At 42.7% G+C, this 19283-nt stretch overlaps 1 protein-coding gene across 4 annotated transcripts in view; it reads left to right on the top strand.

Annotated features, from left to right (window-relative positions):
- Positions 1–19283, top strand: part of LOC123764777 (protogenin) — a 250529-nt gene that overhangs the window by 213885 nt on the left and 17361 nt on the right. For all 4 annotated transcript variants that reach the window (XM_069302607.1, XM_069302610.1, XM_069302608.1 and 1 more), the window contains exons 5-9: positions 13170–13311; positions 13442–13510; positions 13990–14213; positions 15999–16135; positions 16781–17053. In XM_069302607.1, coding sequence (XP_069158708.1) covers positions 13170–13311; positions 13442–13510; positions 13990–14213; positions 15999–16135; positions 16781–17053 — 845 coding nt within the window. The remainder of the gene's footprint in view (positions 1–13169; positions 13312–13441; positions 13511–13989; positions 14214–15998; positions 16136–16780; positions 17054–19283) is intronic.

Raw genomic sequence — 19283 nt, 5'->3', positions numbered from 1 at the left:
TGGGGAGTCTTTTCAGCTTTCGTTTCGAGTGTCTGCGAACGAAACATTATTCTATCAGAGCGATTGTCGCGGTGTGTGTGTGTGTGTGTGTGTGTGTGTGTGTGTGTGTGTGACTGTGACTGTGACTGTGACTGTGACTCTGTGTGTGTGTGTGTGTACTCACCTAATTGTGCTTGCGGGGGTTGAGCTTTGGCTCTTTGGTCCCGCCTCTCAACCGTCAATCAACTGGTGTACAGATTCCTGAGCCTACTGGGCTCTATCATATCTACATGTGTGTTTACTAGTTGTGTTTAGTTGTGTGTGTCTGTGACTGTGTGTGTGTGTGTGTGTGTGTGTGTGTGTGTGTGTGTGTGTGTGTGTGTGTGTGTGTGTGTGTGTGTCAACATTGCCTGGTGACATCAGCTACCTTGCGTTGGTGTTCCTCTGACCATTCACCCACCAACCACCACTTGCCTGGTGCCCCAACCACAACACTCCATCCTCCAACTCTCACAATGCCCGCCACTTGTCGTCTTGATCTTGTAAATTGTTTCTACCTTCGCCGGGTCACTCTTGTCCCATTTCTTCAACGTGGGGTTCAGCCAAGTGGATTTGTGTGTGTTTTCGCTGTAGTAAGATGGTTGTCGTGTTTATGGTCGCTTCTGTGTCTTCTTTCTTTGTATATTTTGTTATTCTTCTCTCTCTCTCTCTCTCTCTCTTTCTCTCTCTCTCTCTCTCTCTCTCTCTCTCTCTCTCTCTCTCTCTCTCTCTCTCTCTCTCTCTCTCTCTCTCCGGGTTCACATTAGTAACTGGTAGTTTCTGTATGGATTTGTTGACTCTGTTTTAATGTATTTTCGTGTATGAATGCGTGAAGTCACAGTACAGTCATTGAGTAACTGTACTGTTACAGTACACACTGTAACTGATTTTAATACCTCATTGTACCTTCAGTAGCCTCTTGTACTACATTGTACTATACACTAGCCTGTTAGGTCGTTACTGGACGCTAACGTTGTTTAGTGTCTGTGTTCCCCTTGTTACCAGATGTTCCTAGACCTGTTGGGTCGTTACTGGTCGGTAACAATGTCTATTGATTCTGCTATCTTGGTAACAGTGAAATTTTATGTCCATCTTGCTGAAGGAATTCCACGCGTGTTTAACCTTACTGTTTATGATAGTCACTCTTTAAAAGAACACGTTTTCTATGTTCATTTATCACTCAAAATTGCGGCTCTTGCATCATTAATCTAAATATGTTATCATTCATTAAATTTCCATCTCCTTCTTGAGTCGTAGAACGAACGTTTTCAGTTTGTTTCGTTCGAAAGGGTCATATGTTCCAGTGTGGGGGCTCGAACCCGGGTCTTGTCGGGCTTCTGAACGTGAGGTAGCGCATAGTACACAATAAGCATTGGGATGGGTTCACAGAATATTCTCTCTCTCTCTCTCTCTCTCTCTCTCTCTCTCTCTCTCTCTCTCTCTCTCTCTCTCTCTCTGCTTTACCTAATTAATGTTCTGTTTTGTTTTTATTGCCTCGTCTTAATGTGATATAATCATGTTAGAGTTCATTTATTGAGACAAAAAAAATTACATCTCAAAGGGATAGAGTAGTTTAGGCTATTTGTACCTACCTGTCATATAATTCACATCCATTGATTACCACAATTAGCTAATCCAATTTCCTAATAAATTTTCAAATAATTAAATACATAATTAAAAGAGTAAATATATACACCAGTTAAAAAATAAAGGAATACATAATTGAAGGCATAATTGCATAATAATTTAAATAACACTTAAATACATAATTAAAAGTAATTATATAGTTAACAAGAATAATTATATTCACGGTGAAAATAATGATATACATGATCAACACGACTGTTTGATGGAGAGGCACGAACAATGCATCATGGTATGATGGAGAGGCACGAACAATGCATCATGGTATGATGGAGAGGCACGAACAATGCATCATGGTATGATGGAGAGGCACGAACAATGCATCATGGTATCATTGTGAGGTTCTTGGCACCGACCTTGCCGGTTTTTCTTAGATTTTACGACCCGAGAGTTGTTCAGACAAGTCTTTTTTATTGCCGCCTCTTGTGCATACTGTGTGCTACATGCCTACTCTTGTAATACACACTGACGCTGTAATACACACTCGCTCTGTAATACACACTCGCTCTGTAATACACGCTGGCTCTGTAATACACACTGACGCTGTAATACACACTGACGCTGTAATACACACTCGCTCTGTAATACACACTGGCTCTGTAATACACACTGACGCTGTAATACACACTCGCTCTGTAATACACACTGACGCTGTAATACACACTGGCTCTGTAATACACGCTGGCTCTGTAATACACACTGACGCTGTAATACACACTGACGCTGTAATACACACTCGCTCTGTAATACACACTGGCTCTGTAATACACACTCGCTCTGTAATACACACTGACTCTGTAATACACACTGACTCTGTAATACACACTAGCTCTGTAATACACACTGACTCTGTAATACACACTGACTCTGTAATACACACTAGCTCTGTAATACACACTGGCTCTGTAATATCTGTAATACACACTGACGCTGTAATACACACTCGCTCTGTAATACACACTCGCTCTGTAATACACGCTGGCTCTGTAATACACACTGACGCTGTAATACACACTGGCTCTGTAATACACACTCGCTCTGTAATACACACTGACTCTGTAATACACACTGACTCTGTAATACACACTGACTCTGTAATACACACTGGCTCTGTAATACACACTCGCTCTGTAATACACACTGGCTCTGTAATACACACTCGCTCTGTAATACACACTGACTCTGTAATACACACTGACTCTGTAATACACACTGACTCTGTAATACACGCTGGCTCTGTAATACACACTAGCTCTGTAATACACACTAGCTCTGTAATACACACTGGCTCAGTAATACACACTGGCTCTGTAATACACACTGACTGTAATACACACTGGCTCTGTAATACACACTGGCTCTGCAATACACACTGACTGTAATACACACTGGCTCTGTAATACACACTGGCTCTGTAATACACACTGACTCTGTAATACACACTGACTCTGTAATACACACTGGCTCTGTAATACACACTGACTCTGTAATACACACTGACTCTCTAATACACACTGGCTCTGTAATACACACTGGCTCTGTAATACACACTGGCTCTGTAATACACACTGACTCTGTAATACACGCTGGCTCTGTAATACACACTGACTCTGTAATACACACTGGCTCTGTAATACACGCTGGCTCTGTAATACACACTGACTCTGTAATACACACTGACTATCTAATACACACTGACTCTGTAATACACACACTGGCTCTGTAATACACACTGGCTCTGTAATACTCACTAGCTCTGTAATACACACTAGCTCTGTAATACACACTGACTCTGTAATACACACTGACTCTGTAATACACACTAGCTCTGTAATACACACTGACTCTGTAATACACACTGGCTCTGTAATACACACTGACTCTGTAATACACACTGACTCTGTAATACACACTGACTCTCTAATACACACTCGCTCTGTAATACACACTGGCTCTATAATACACTGACTCTATAATACACACTGACTATAATACACGCTTACTGATACTTTACAAGAGACGACGAACCCATCTCATAGCATCAGGACAAATACAATTGTAAAAAAAATAACTTTAGAGGCTTTATTTTGCACTTATCAAGTGAAGAAAAACCCAAAAAAAATAAAGAAGATTTGCGCTATATATATATATATATATATATATATATATATATATATATATATATATATATATATATATATATATATATATATATATATATATATATATATGCATTGTCGTCTTTACATGCTGTCAAAAATACAGTCAAGCTGCAATAAAATGATAATACTCATTAATGTAATCTGGAGAAAATCAGAAAATGGGATAAGTAAAATCTCTCCGTGTTCCTATTCTCTGTTGACTCAAAAGAGTATGAATCTATTTCCTCCAAACTCCTTCAGGTGGCAGGAGTAAATACCCAGAAAACCATGAATTAGTTAAGATACGTTTAATGGAACATAAGCAATGTTATTCGTACAGCTGGATGTGTGTGTTTGACAATAATAAAAGCGAGAGACGTAGCAAGATTGGCTATTACATCTTCGTCTCCTGTTGATAATTGTATGAGAGTGTGTTTGGTACGGTGTGTTTCTGCTACGTCCATCTTCCTGGTGTTGTTCCTGTTTAATTGTTTCGGTGTTCCTGTTTGAGATCCCTTTGGTGATTATCAAGTGCCTGTGAAACATTTGATGTCGTCGTGTCTATATATTGAGAGCGTTAGGGCTGACAGTCCTCAAATGGGCATGTAATGGCTTAAATAACATTCACCTCTTTCGTGGCACCATGCTTGGTGCCGGGACAGTTTCTCATGAGAGTTTAATGTTTGTGGGGCTAAAATTAATATCAATTATGACATTCAGCATAATCTACTCTGTGCTGTGAGCCACATGAAAATAGATCTTGTCAATGTTAAGGAAGGTTGGTCAGGGGTTTATAATTATAATGAAATGTAAGTGACACCAGAGGAAGTAAAGAAATCATTTGTGGAGCTCATTTGTGTTGAGAGCTGCGGGTCCTGACAAGATTTCCGCAGGGGTCCTAAAAGAGGCAGCTGTAGCATTGTGTGTTCCCATGGCTATAGTCTTCAACTCCTCACTAGAAATGGGGGAACTTCCTAATATTTGGAGAGTGGCAGGTGTGGACAGTGGCAGATGTGGACAGTGGCAGATGTGGAGAGTGACAGGTGTGGAGAGTGACAGGTGTGGTAACTATATACGACAGAGGAAGAAGACAGGAGTCAACTATCCACAGACCGGTCTAACTAACAAATATTCCCTGTAAATTATTAGAAAGCCTAATTAAAAGGAGTGGCTGTCGATAATCTACAACATATCAATTATGTTTACAATTATCAACATAGATTCAGCAAAGAAAAACAAATCTTGCCTGACCAACTTATTAAAAGTTCTATGACAAGACGACAACAATCAAACAGAATAGAGATGGGGGGGGGGGGCTGGTGGGCAGACTGAATTTTTGATTGCATTACCATTCAGCATTTTCACACTACTGCCCGAAACGGCCATAGACCGTGCTTGGGAAAATATTTGAGAAAAGCCCGGGGCCATAGACCGTGCTTGGGAAAATATTTGAGAAAAGCCCGGGGCCATAGACCGTGCTTGGGAAAATATTTGAGAAAACCCAGGGGCCATAGACCGTGCTTGGGAAAATATTTGAGAAAAGCCCGTGGCCATAGACCGTGCTTGGGAAAATATTTGAGAAAAACCCAGGGGCCATAGACCGTGCTTGGGAAAATATTTGAGAAAAGCCCGGGGCCATAGACCGTGCTTGGGAAAATATTTGAGAAAAGCCCGGGGCCATAGACCGTACTTGGGAAAATATTTGAGAAAAGCCCGTGGCCATAGACCGTGCTTGGGAAAAACCAAAACGCACGGTCTATGGCCCAATAATGGCTTTAGGCATTGTATGTACCAGCTCTATCTGTCAATTCATCAATATCTGTATCACCCCTTGTATGTATGTACTTTACCTAAATAAACATTTGAATTTTGAATTTGAATTTTGACTATTCGTCGCAAGCGGCTCCCATGCAAACAAGACAAACTTCTCTGTGTGAGGAAAAGTACCAAAGTGAGTGAAGGTTTTCCCTGTCAGGAAAATGGCCAGTGACGAGAACTAGCAGAATGGAGAGAGGTAACGAGGGGAGTGCCTCAAGGGTCGAAAACAGGGGCCCCATGCATCGTGTTCCTGTTATATATCAATGATCTAACAGAGGAATTAAGCTCATTCTTATCCATCTTTGCTGACGATGCTGATCTAATGAGGTGACTCAGAACTGAGGACTACAATACATTACAAGAAGCAGACAATCTCCGGAGATGGCATGAGAAATGGCTACTAGAATTTAACCTTGACAAAGACAAGGTTATGAGAATAGAAGTTAGAATGATGACCAAACCACACAGCAGAAGATGCAGAAACGTCGTCGTCATCAGCAGGATAACAGGATAAATGTGATAGCAGGCAGACATCAGCAGGATAACGAAGGCAGCGTACTTCATACTGGCAAACCTCCGGTTATCCTTCACCAACTGGGACAAAAAAAACCTTCCAAGCGTTGTGTACATCCTTCGAGAGACTTACTGAGTACGCAGGCCCAGCACGGAACCCCTGAATAAAAAAAAGGTCAAAGCAAAACTAGAAAAAGTCCAAAAATTATGCAACAAGCCTCGTTCCTGAGCCAAGGGGACCGAGCTATGAAGAAAGACTAAGGAAACTAAACCTTACTACACTAAGACGACAGAAGGAATAGGAACAGACATGACAACGACATACAAGATACTAAAGGGGGAGGAGGAGAGGGATTGACTAAGTGTATATATAGGACCAATGTTCAAATTAAGGCACGAGGAGACACACGGTAATATTGTACCATTATGTATCACACTGTATTCACTGTATCATACAAAAATCAATGAAATATTTTGCCTCGTGTCTCGTAAGTTCTGTCACCTGGGTCTTAAGAGGGTCTTATTAAGACGCAAATGTCGCCTTAACGAGGGCACTAAGCTTTCCTGGCACTGGTTGAAGAGGGGGGGAGGGGGAGGGGGGAGGGTCTGTAAGTGCCACTTACTATCCTCAAACAAGCACCACTGTCTTCAAGCACATTCCTAGACAAGTTATAATTTTTTTTTAATTAATATATATATAATATAAATATAACTCATTTTTAATGTAATTTAATTTGTTATCTCTATACACTCAATGTTCCCAGCCGCAAAGAGGTTCGAATCCTAACTACAAATTTAGCAATTGTATTGAACGGGTTACCAATGGTCCTGGTGGGATAGAGGCTGCCCCCCCCCCCCTCCCTCCTCCCCACCCCTTAGCCTAACATCTCTACCAATCCCCTCTAGCCAGGAGGGTTCCCTAATGATGAACTTTGTTCTTAAGTACTTTTCTGGGAACTTTCGGTCTAAGAACCTAATAGAACGTTCCGATTACATAAATATTTTTGCTTCGCCGTGTTGAAGCAAATTTAAGTTCAAACTGAAAGTTCCGAAGGAAAATGAAAAGGCAAGTTCGTCCTACAACTGAAAGAGTTCATGAATAATTGAAGAGGTGCATAAACGACTTGGGAATTACACCGGAAAGTCTTTTTAAGAGCGTCAAGTTGATGACCTTTCGCTTTCTTAAGAGCATCAAGTTTTTGATTGACGAGTGATTAAGGCTGACATTTAGATCATCGTGCGTTACACTAATATAATGTATATGTAATATAATAATTGTATTTTTTAGCTGTATATTGAAGTGTAATGTTTGATGTCATTATGCCTCTATGGAACTGGAGGTTCTGATGTATAATGAAACTAAAATGCAAAGCTTTGATAATTAGCTTAACGTACATATGTACGTGTGTGTGTGTGTGTGTGTGTGTGTGTGTGTGTGTGTGAGTGTGTGTGTGTGTGTGTGTGTGTGTGTGTGTGTGTGTGTGTGTGTGTGTGTGTGTGTGTGTGTGTGTGTGTGTGTGTGTGTGTGTGTGTGTACTCACCTAGTTGTACTCACCTAGTTGTGTCTGCAGGATCGAGCATTGACTCTTGGATCCCGCCTTTCGAGCATCGGTTGTTTACAGCAATGACTCCTGTCCCATTTCCCTATCATACCTGGTTTTAAAATTATGAATAGTATTTGCTTCCACAACCTGTTCCTGAAGTGCATTCCATTTCCCCACTACTCTCACGCTAAAAGAAAACTTCCTAACATCTCTGTGACTCATCTGAGTTTCAAGCTTCCATCCATGTCCTCTCGTTCTGTTACTATTCCGTGTGAACATTTCGTCTATGTCCACTCTGTCAATTCCTCTGAGTATCTTATACGTTCCTATCATGTCCCCCCTCTCCCTTCTTCTTTCTAGTGTCGTAAGGCACAGTTCCCTCAGGCGCTCTTCATACCCCATCCCTCGTAGCTCTGGGACGAGTCTCGTTGCAAACCTCTGAACCTTTTCCAGTTTCATTATATGCTTCTTCAGATGGGGACTCCATGATGAGGCGGCATACTCTAAGACTGGCCTTACGTAGGCAGTGTAAAGCGCCCTAAATGCCTCCTTACTTAGGTTTCTGAATGATGTTCTAACTTTTGCCAGTGTAGAGTACGCTGCTGTCGTTATCCTATTAATATGTGCCTCAGGAGATAGATTAGGTGTTACGTCCACCCCCAGGTCTCTTTCACGCGTCGTTACAGGTAGGCTGTTCCCATTCATTGTGTACTGTCCCTTTGGTCTCCTATCTCCTAGTCCCATTTCCATAACTTTACATTTGCTCGTGTTGAATTCTAGTAGCCATTTCTCTGACCATCTCTGCAATCTGTTCAGGTCCTCTTGGAGGATCCTGCAATCCTCATCTGTCACAACTCTTCTCATCAACTTTGCATCATGTGTGTGTGTGTGTGTGGGTGTGTGTACTCACCTGTTTGTGCTTGCAGGATCGAGCATTGACTCTTGGATCCCGCCTGTGTGTGTGTGTGTGTGTGTGTGTGTGTGTGTGTGTGTGTGTGTGTGTGTGTGTGTGTGTGTGTGTGTGTGTGTATTCACCTAGTTGTGCTTGCGGGGGTTAAGCCCTGTTCTTTCGGCCTGCTTCTCAACTGTCAATTAACTGTTACTAACTACCAACTAACTAATTTCTTTTCACACACACACACACTCACCCCCCAGAGAAGCAGCCCGTAGCAGCTGTCTAACTCCCAGGTACCTATTTACTGCTAGGTAACAGGTAACTCTGCCCCATAGTTTCGCGCCGGTACCGAGAATCGAACCCCGTTCCACAGGATTGCGTATCAAGTGCGCTGTCCACTCAGCCACCGGCGCCCCGGTGTGTATGTGTGTGTGTGTGTGTGTGTGTGTGTGTGTGTGTGTGTGTGTGTGTGTGTGTGTGTGTGTGTGTGTGTGTATTTGTGGCTGCAGGATTGAGCTGTCAGCTTTTGGACCTCAATTTTCTAACCATCGGTTGTCTAACATGTTGACTTCCGGCCTATTTTCCTCTTATGATATCTACCTCATGCATTTCTCTCTCTCACACACACATCTCCAGGATTGCAGCCCCGGTAAACAGACGAATCAGGTGAAAGAACATGCCCCATTTGTTTCTGCCTCGGCCAAGAATCGAACCCGGGCCCTTAAGCCAACGACCCCTGTGCGCTGTCCACTCGGCCGCGAAGCCCTGTGTCTGTGTAGATGGATGTGTCGGAAATGAAATTATTGGCGCGCTGTCCGTAGAGTGATAAGTTTCTCCCGCCGTCTACCCGCGCATTTTCATACCTTACTTTATATGCTAATGTAATTGTCTATCTGTTCGAGGTTGGAGGGGAGAGGGGTGACGGGTGCTATGGCAGACGCAGGAGGGAGTGTGGTGTGTGGAACACACTAAAGACACCATAAAGAGAAAACACATTATGAGCAGTAGAAAAGTTACTAAAGAGAGCGAGAGAGAGAGAGAGAGAGAGAGAGAGAGAGAGAGAGAGAGAGAGAGAGAGAGAGAGAGAGAGAGAGAGAGAGAGAGAGCGCAGAGGTTCATATAAATACAGAACACTTGTATGTCTGAAGGCCGTAATCATACTCGCTTCGCACTACTGGTACTCAGATCAATACTGTTGCCAGTCCCACGCCCACACACGTTCCCACGCCCACACTTGTTGAGCGGCCCACGCCCACTACAACCTAACCAGCCATCACTACCATCCTCAACCGACCACCACTGTATATATATATATATATATATATATATATATATATATATATATATATATATATATATATATATATATATATATATATATATATATATATATGGATGAATGTTGGCAGCTTATGTTCTGGCTAGTTCCGTTCCTGTTGGAGGGTCGTTCGGTCCAGCTTCTGCACTGTTCCCGAGGTCTTGAAGTGGGTAGAGTGTAACTGTGTATTACCTGGTTGTTGATGGCTGGTCTAGATTTCTTGATATGCAGCGCTTCACTGAGGTCTAATCTTCTATTGTCATTGTATCCATCAATTATTTCGGCGTTGCTCGTTAAAATATTCCTGGTGATCGTAGTTGTGTGTGGCGATTATATATGTTCCTTGATGGAGTCATGTTGTTTGTGCACTACGGCCAAAAAAAAAGGCCGTAAATTGAAAATGAAAAATAATTGAACAAAAAAATGTAGATTTTTTTTCCAAAGCAGCAAGTTTTGGGTCCTGTGGCAGGTTAGGAGGGCAGGAAGTTCTCCTAGGGTTTAAAAACCTCATGAAAACCGTTAATGGAACGTGTCCTTATGTAGACGATGAGTCACAATAACGTGGCTAAAGTATGTTGACCAGACCACACACTAGAAGGTGAAGGGACGACGACGTTTCGGTCCGTCCTGGACCATTCTCAAGTCGACTTGAGAATGGTCCAGGACGGATTGAAAGTGTCCTCTCCTAACCTAACAGCCTAAGCCGGAGGACCTAAAACAGAAAACGGGACAGTACGTAACTTTCTTCAAGTCAATTCCATTTTAAATTACGTCCTTTTTTTAACCTGGATGCTCATACGAGCGAAAAGCGACGTAATTTGAAAGAGGGCGAGTTGGTTTGTGCATTGTTTAATCGCCTAGAGAGGGACATTGTTGTCTTGCCTATATACTGAAATCGTTGAGGCTGACAATCCCCAAGTAGGCACGTGAAGGCGTAGACAACGTTGGTCTTTTTTCCCTTGATATCGGGAGAATTCTTCATGAGCAAATTGGCGGTTTTTCTCCTCTTATAATATATTGTTAGTTTTATCTTTTAGTTGACGTCAGTTAGGGGTTACGTTCCTCTCCATGATCTCTCTCGGGGTCCTTTCCTCCACTTTGTAGGCCGTGAAGAAGAAGTTTCTTTAGAATAAGAAAGTTTCTAACGAACTTTCTAACGTTCTTTCTTTATTTCAAGTACGGGTATTGCGGTATTGGTACCAGGTGGATGAGACGTTATGTAGAATAAGGAAAGATTTTAGTCAACAATGGTTATGTCCAAGACATCATAAAAAGGAAGATGGTGAAGTGAGCAACAGGCGACGGAAGAACCAGTACCACAGTACCCGTACGTCCAATAAAATTGTTCTACAACAACAACAACTCCTATCCCGTTGTTTTGGGCTATTCATACCCGTGCCACCTCTTGGGGGTGGCTTAATCTTCATCAAGCAATCCTGTCTCCTCACTTGAGAATGAACCTTGTAGGTTCGAAACGTTGTGTAAAATATAATAAGTGAAATTCATTCTACAGTTTATTATTATTACTGTAGTCAATTTTGAGCACATATAACATTTGGAGAAATTCTCTTTCAATTAAACCAAGATGCAAGAGCATCAATCAGAGGAATAGAATCCAAAAGCAAGAAAATAATCAACACGGAATATACAGTCATATTCTATGAAACACACACACACACACACACACACACACACACACACACACACACACACACACACACACACACACACACACACACACAACACACAGTAATGAAACTAGGCAGTGGAAACAGGAGGCCAGGCACAGGATACAGAATAGGAGATGAAGTACTTAATGAAACAGACAGAGAGAAAGATCTAGGAGTTGATATCACACCAAACCTGTCTCCTGAAGCCCACATAAAGAGAATAACGTCTGCGGCATATGCGAGGCTGGCTAACATCAGAACGGCGTTCAGGAACCTGTGTAAGGAATCATTCAGAATCTTGTACACCACATATGTAAGACCAATCCTGGAGTATGCGGCCCCAGCATGGAGCCCGTACCTTGTCAAGCACAAGACGAAGCTGGAAAAAGTCCAAAGGTATGCTACTAGACTAGTCCCAGAACTAAGAGGCATGAGTTATGAGGAAAGGCTGCGGGAAATGCACCTTACGACACTGGAAGACAGAAGAGTAAGGGGGGACATGATCACAACTTACAAAATCCTCAGGGGAATCGACCGGGTAAACAAGGATGAACTATTCAACACTGGTGGGACGCGAACAAGGGGACACAGGTGGAAGCTGAGTACCCAAATGAGCCACAGAGACGTTAGAAAGAACTTTTTCAGTGTCAGAGTAGTTAGTAAATGGAATGCATTAGGAAGTGATGTGGTGGAGGCTGACTCCATACACAGTTTCAAATGTAGATATGATAGAGCCCAATAGGCTCAGGAATCTGTACACCAGTTGATTGACGGTTGAGAGGCGGGACCAAAGAGCCAGAGCTCAACCCCCGCAAGCACAATTAGGTGAGTACAATTAGGTGAGTACACAGGCTTCTCTTGTCACACACACAGGTTGAGGTTTGCGACGAAGCTTGTCCCAGAGTTACGAGGGATGGGATATGAAGAGCGTCTGAAGGAACTGAACCTTACAACACTAGAGAAAAGAAGGGAGAGAGGAGATATGATAGGGACATATAAAATACTCAGGGGAATTGACAAAGTGGAAATAGATGAAATGTTCACACGTAATAATAACAGAACGAGGGGACATGGGTGGAAACGGGAAACTCAGATGAGTCAAAGAGATGTTAGGAAGTTTTCTTTTAGCGTGAGAGTAGTGGAAAAATGGAATGCACTTGGGGAACAGGTTGTGGAAGCAAACTCTATTCATACTTTTAAAATTAGGTATGATAGGGAAATGGGACAGGAGTCATGCTGTAAACAACAGATAGCTGGAAAGGCGGGATCCAAGAGTCGATGCTCGATCCTGCAAGCACAAATAGGTGAGTTCACACACACACACACACACACACACACACACACACACACACACACACACACACACACACACACACACACACATATATATATATATATATATATATATATATATATATATATATATATATATAAATGCATATTGCATACAGGAAAATCTTGATTTACCTTGATTTATGCAAAGTTCATTTACCTGGGTGCTAGAAACGGCTTATAAATCATCGAGAAGATTTATAATCAGGGTACACAGGGGCAGTGTTGTGGTAGCCGGTTGACGGTACACTAAGGTGCTGTTATCATCCCCCCTAGAAACCGGTTCATGGATGATTCGACCCAGGAACGCTACGGTGGGGCAGGGCAGCGCCATCCGACTCACCTGTTACTTCTCTTCCATTCCTTACGCCAACCTCACCTGGCTCAAAGACAGCCGCCCTCTTCCCCAGCACGCTAGGTGAGTATTACCCTCCCTTTCCCCTAGCATGGTAGGTGAGTATACCACCACCATCACCACCACAACTATAAAATTATCCTCGCCGATGCTTTCGTCAGCCTAACGTCAGTCCTTCCTTCTCCTTCTGTAGGTACTACCAGCCAACGCCCATGGTGCTACAGATCACTAACGTCACCCTTCAGGACGCTGGAATATACAGGTATGAGGGAACGACGCTCTCTCTCTCTCTCTCTCTCTCTCTCTCTCTCTCTCTCTCTCTCTCTCTCTCTCTCTCTCTCTCTCTCTCTCTCTCTCTCACACACAGTTTATATAATTTTATTTATCTGTTGTATCTGACGCTTGAAAACTCCATAAATAGTTCATTAAAATTCATATATATGATACGTGGATTATCAATTAAATATACATATCCAATAAATGCAATTGATAAATGCCTTAAAATAATTAATATTGTACCAGCTTGTGCCACGGCCTTAATAACCCAGGGGGAGGGGGAGGGGTTTCCACCGGGGGTGTATTCCCATTTTCTGTATATATACATTTAGGGTTTTCTTCAATTCAATTAGACTTAAATTATAGTTGATGGTTGGTCATTAAGGTCTATTGGTTAGGGGCTTAAAGTACCAAACCCTTCACGTATGAACTACCTCGTCCAGACGTTGCCTAGTTACTCCGCAGGTGCAAGGCAGTTAACCACCTCCTGAAGAAGGAGTTCGTGAGTCCCGGTGGCCGCCTGGTGGTGGAGTCTGCTGCCACCTCTGCGGCAGGCGGCGAGGGACACACGTGGAGGCCGACGCTGCTGGCGGTGCCATCGAAAGTGGAGGTGGAAGTTGGACAACGGGCGATCCTTGAGTGCATGACGGATGATGTCTACCAGCCCCAGCTCCTGTGGTCCAGGATAGGTGAGTCTCCCCTCCTGTCTCTAGATTGTCACTTCGTTTTCTTTCCATGATCTCTTTAGGTCTAACTTGAATTTGCCTGAATTTACCTGACGGGCCACAAACACTAGTGGCCTCGACGAGGATAGGAAGCTGGCGGCTTGTCAAAGGTCCTATTAACCCTGATGAGGTTTTCCAGTTGGATTTTAATATATATATCAGAGTTTTTGCATTTACGGCTTCGACGGGTAGGCGGTTCCATGGGTTTATAACCCTATGGGTGAGGAAGCATCTCTTGTTCTCAGTTCTACATTGTGGCTTGTTGAGCTTGAAACCGTTGCTCCTTGTTTGTGTTACATCTGACCTTTGGAGGATCAACATCCTCTAAATTGTTCAGTATTTTAAAACTTTCAATGAGATCAGCGCTGTCATGTCTGGTTTGCTCTGTTGTCAGCCCTGTGGGGCCCTATATAGACGTAATGGCTTTGTGCTTTCTCCTGATCTCCATTTTTCTCATTTCTATCTTACGTTACAGATTACAACTTGCTCATTAATAACTTATGGATCACTTGAACTTTACACACAGAGATCACACTAACGTGATTCATCAAATGAAGATATCCACAAGGGGCCGTGACGAGGAATCGAACCTGCGTCCGGGAGCATCCCGGACTCAGTCGATTAAGGCAGTGTCTGGGATGCTCCCGGACGCAAGTTCGAATCCTCGTCACGGCCCTGGTGGATTTGTTCACTTGAACTTTCATTAGCAGTAAAAAACAGACCAATTAAAACTGCAGAGAGTACAAGTCAGAGTACTTAGATGGATTTATGACTGGTAGTATATCTCCTAAAGCATAAGTTACGATGACACTACAAACACTCAACCATTAATATTCGATGGAAATCAATAACAAATTGATCAATAGATAGATTATAAACATCACACATCTTTCCTCGGCCCGACGTCGACAATTAAGGCCAAAAATGATTTTATGCAGCCGAGATCCCCCCCACCCCAACCCCCCTCATCTATTTCTCTCTCCCCCCCCCCCCCCTCCCTTTTTCTATGATTGAAAAACAGTTTACGCATGACTCACACAACCCGTCCTCGACTCAAGTCCATTCCATCCAGCGGTCGACCCCACAGACACGTTCATAAATTTTAACATGCTGTTCATTCAAAACGGGAATTTTCTCAAATGCGTTTGTGTTTATTAAACACAAACTCTCTTCAAGACACTGGCGCTCTGACATTGTTATATATTCCTTTTTCTTCATAACAATTTTCAAACAGCTCTGATGGTCAGTACGACAATTAGTGCAACAAAAGGCTTGTTGATGTTAACAAAATACAAAATTATCAGTACTTTGCCTCGCGAACCGCTGACCAATAGACAAGCAGTTGGGTTAAGCCCTGGTATTCTCTCTCTCTCTCCTACAACTGTCAGCTCTTCTCAATCTATTCCTTTCCCACTTCCCCGTCTCACCCACAGGGAAATCTTGGTTACTTGTAAATCTAGTCTGATGTCTTGCTGTCCGCGGGAATCACTCTCTGGTTCAATTATTTGCGAGCCGACTGCGTCAACTAACAGTCTTGCGAGACTCTCAGAAAGTCAGACACGACCTTACAACTTCTGCGAATAAATTTATTGGTTAGACCTTGTGACTTGCTTGTGTCCTGTTTATACACACAATGAATGGCTTTCCTCCGTTCTTACTGCTGTGTCACCTGTTGAAGCGGAGTCTTCTGTTACCGGCGTCCCTCCGTTACTGCTCTTTCACCTGTTAAAATGGAGTGTTGAATTTCAGACGAGCGAGCCATCCGCACCAAGGGAGTGAGGGTGGAGGGCCAAGGCTCCCTGGTGTTCCTGCAGGTTCAGGATCAGGACGCCGGGGTCTACAACTGCTCCGTCGTCAGCAAGCTGTACCGAAACCCCGTGACCCAGGTACGTGCGAAGGAAGGTTGTTAGGTGAAGAAGTACTTAAGGAAGAGATCAGGAGGTCTTAAAGCACAGAGAGACGGCACCACTCCCGTGCCAGGTAAGTCCACTACGAGCTCACCATAGCCCGTGCTACTTGCCCCGCTCCTGTGCCAAGTAAGTTACGGGCTCACCATAGCCCGTGCTACTTGCCCCGCTCCTGTGCCAAGTAAGTTACGGGCTCACCATAGCCCGTGCTACTTGCCCCGCTCCTGTGCCAAGTAAGTTACGGGCTCACCATAGCCCGTGCTACTTGCCCCGCTCCTGTGCCAAGTAAGTTACGGGCTCACCATAGCCCGTGCTACTTGCCCCGCTCCTGTGCCAAGTAAGTTACGGGCTCACCATAGCCCGTGCTACTTGGAACCTGTTCCGAGTAGCTGAATCTATAACAACAGGTCTTGAAGGCGGGCATAGAATACCAGACAAAGGTTCAGTAGATCACATATGCGAAAGTTTCTTAAATAAATCTTTAGCATCCACGACAAGCTGAGAACACCAATAACACAGCATACCTGTGCCCTGAGAAGTGTCTGATGAGTGTTGGAGATTATAGGCTCTGATGACTTGGCTCAGACACTATAGAGATTGACGGTAATTTTCTGTGTTTTGCAGATGATCGAGCTTTCCGTGTTGAAGGCCCCGCGGGTCGAGGTGACCGTGTCCACCCGGACCAAAACTATAACCCTCTCCCAAGCCGTGCGTAACGGGGAGTCCGTGGTGCGGATATCCTGCTCCGCTGAAGGCCTGCCCTCTCCGGAAATCATCTGGTACAAGGACGGCCTCCCCATCCCCGTCTCCGGCAGGCACAACTTCGGCAACTCCGTGATGGAGAAGAACTTCACGAAGGAGCAACTGGTTATCGCTGACATCATGGTCCGAGACACGGTGAGTTCGCTCGTCACATCAGTGCTCCGTTGTGTGTACGCTTTTGACCTGTCCATAAGCATATGATCTTAGAATTACCTTCTCCAAGAGACTCTCTTGATAATTGTTACTCCAAGGAAATGTGTATTATGCATTTGCACTCAATTTATATATTTCTTACTGTTTACATATACGTCCAGTATGAGGACGAGTTCACTGTTTAATATATATATATATATATATATATATATATATATATATATATATATATATATATATATATATATATATATATATATATATATATATATGTCGTACCTAGTAGCCAGAACGCACTTCTCGGCCTACTATTCAAGGCCCGATTTGCCTAATAAGCCAAATTTTCCTGAATTAATATATTTTCTCAATTTTTTTTTCTTATGAAATGATAAAGCTACCCATTTCATTACGTATGAGGTCAATTTTTTTTTATTGGAGTTAAAATTAACGTAGATATATGACCGAACCTAACCAACCCTTCCTAACCTAACCTATCTTTATAGGTTAGGTTAGGTTAGGTAGCCGAAAAAGTTAGGTTAGGTTAGGTTAGGTAGGTTAGGTAGTCGAAAAACAATTAATTCATGAAAAATTGTCTTATTAGGCAAATCGGGCCTTGCATAGTAGGCATAGAAGTGCGTTCTGGCTACTAGGTACGACATATATATATATATATATATATATGTCGTACCTAATAGCCAGAACGCACTTCTCAGCCTACTATTCAAGGCCCGATTTGCCTAATAAGCCAAGTTTTCATGAATTAATGTTTTTTCGTCTACCTAACCTACCTAACCTAACCTAACCTAGCTTTTTTTGGCTACCTAACCTAACCTTACCTATAAATATAGGTTAGGTTAGGTTAGGTAGGGTTGGTTAGGTTCGGTCATATATCTACGTTAATTTTAACTCGAATAAAATAAAATTAACATCATACATAATGAAATGAGTAGCTTTATCATTTCATAAGAAAAAAAATAGAGAAAATATATTAATTCAGGAAAACTTGGCTTATTAGGCAAATCGGGCCTTGAATAGTAGGCTGAGAAGTGAGTTCTGGCTACTAGGTACGACATATATATATATATATATATATATATATATATATATATATATATATATATATATATATATATATATATATATATATATATATATATATATATATATATATATATATAGGGGTACTACCTCCGGTTGCGTTTGTAGGGACCCTCGTCTTCGAAGAAGACGATATGCAGCATCCGGGGGAGCCTTGTGGGACATACGCGTACACTCTCATATTGTCTTCTTCGACCCTCTATATTTTTGTATCTTGTCATTTTATTTTATTTTAAATTTCGTTACACAAAAAGGGTTATAACATTGGTTACATGCAGGGTACAAGGCTACTTGTCACAGGTTGTAGAGTTCCTCCAGCTCCTCAGATGGCGGGCAGGAACCATGGATGGAGTGGGTGTTCCCTCTCTATATTGCCACACTAAGGCGCAGAAAAAGGAAACTGGCGCCTCTAGGGTCTCTAGTTGTTTCAAATAGCTTAGGATCCGGCTCCTTCAAAAAATAGGTGCACTTTTACCCCAGGCACCAAGTGTGTCTGAGGCAATGGGGACAAAATTGTAGTTTTTTTTCACAGGGATATTCCTGCGCGGGCCCTAAGCCTCTGGGTGGCCCACTAAGTGTTGCTTGTTTCTGTTTTACTTGGGCGGAGTATGAGTGTTTATGACTCGTATGGTCGCTTTAGTAAGATTTTGCCATATATGTTTAACAACTTCTTCTGCTCTGTTGAATCTAAGTTGAAATCTTAATGGGTTTGTAACTGTGCACTGTGTTAGATAATGTTCCAGTGGTCTGTCGGGCATTTCTCCACAGTGCTGACATTTCCTCTCATCTTCCGGAACCTGTAAGCCTATTTCCCAGCGCACATGGGTATCCAAGCCTGATGCGATGTAAGTGCACTTCTGTTGCTCTACTGCTCCCTTTCATCAAATTAAGTGGTTCGTAGTCGGTTGAATTCTTGTATTAACCCACAGATCCTGATGTTGCAACTGCTGTGTTGTGGTCACTGTACATCTTCTGCATTGCTCTGTTTCTAATTACTTTCTTAATCTGCGATAGACTCTGTGGTATGTAAATGTCTACATTTCTTCTCTTAGTTGCAAGTTTTGCAGTTTCGTCTGCAATGTCATTTCCTATTATTCCCAGACCTGTATGTTGA

Source organism: Procambarus clarkii, chromosome 48 (assembly GCF_040958095.1).
Source record: "Procambarus clarkii isolate CNS0578487 chromosome 48, FALCON_Pclarkii_2.0, whole genome shotgun sequence".
NCBI classification, from domain to species: Eukaryota; Metazoa; Arthropoda; class Malacostraca; order Decapoda; family Cambaridae; genus Procambarus; species Procambarus clarkii.
Note: the sequence above shows the minus strand (reverse complement) of the source record. Positions and strands in the feature narration are given on the sequence as shown.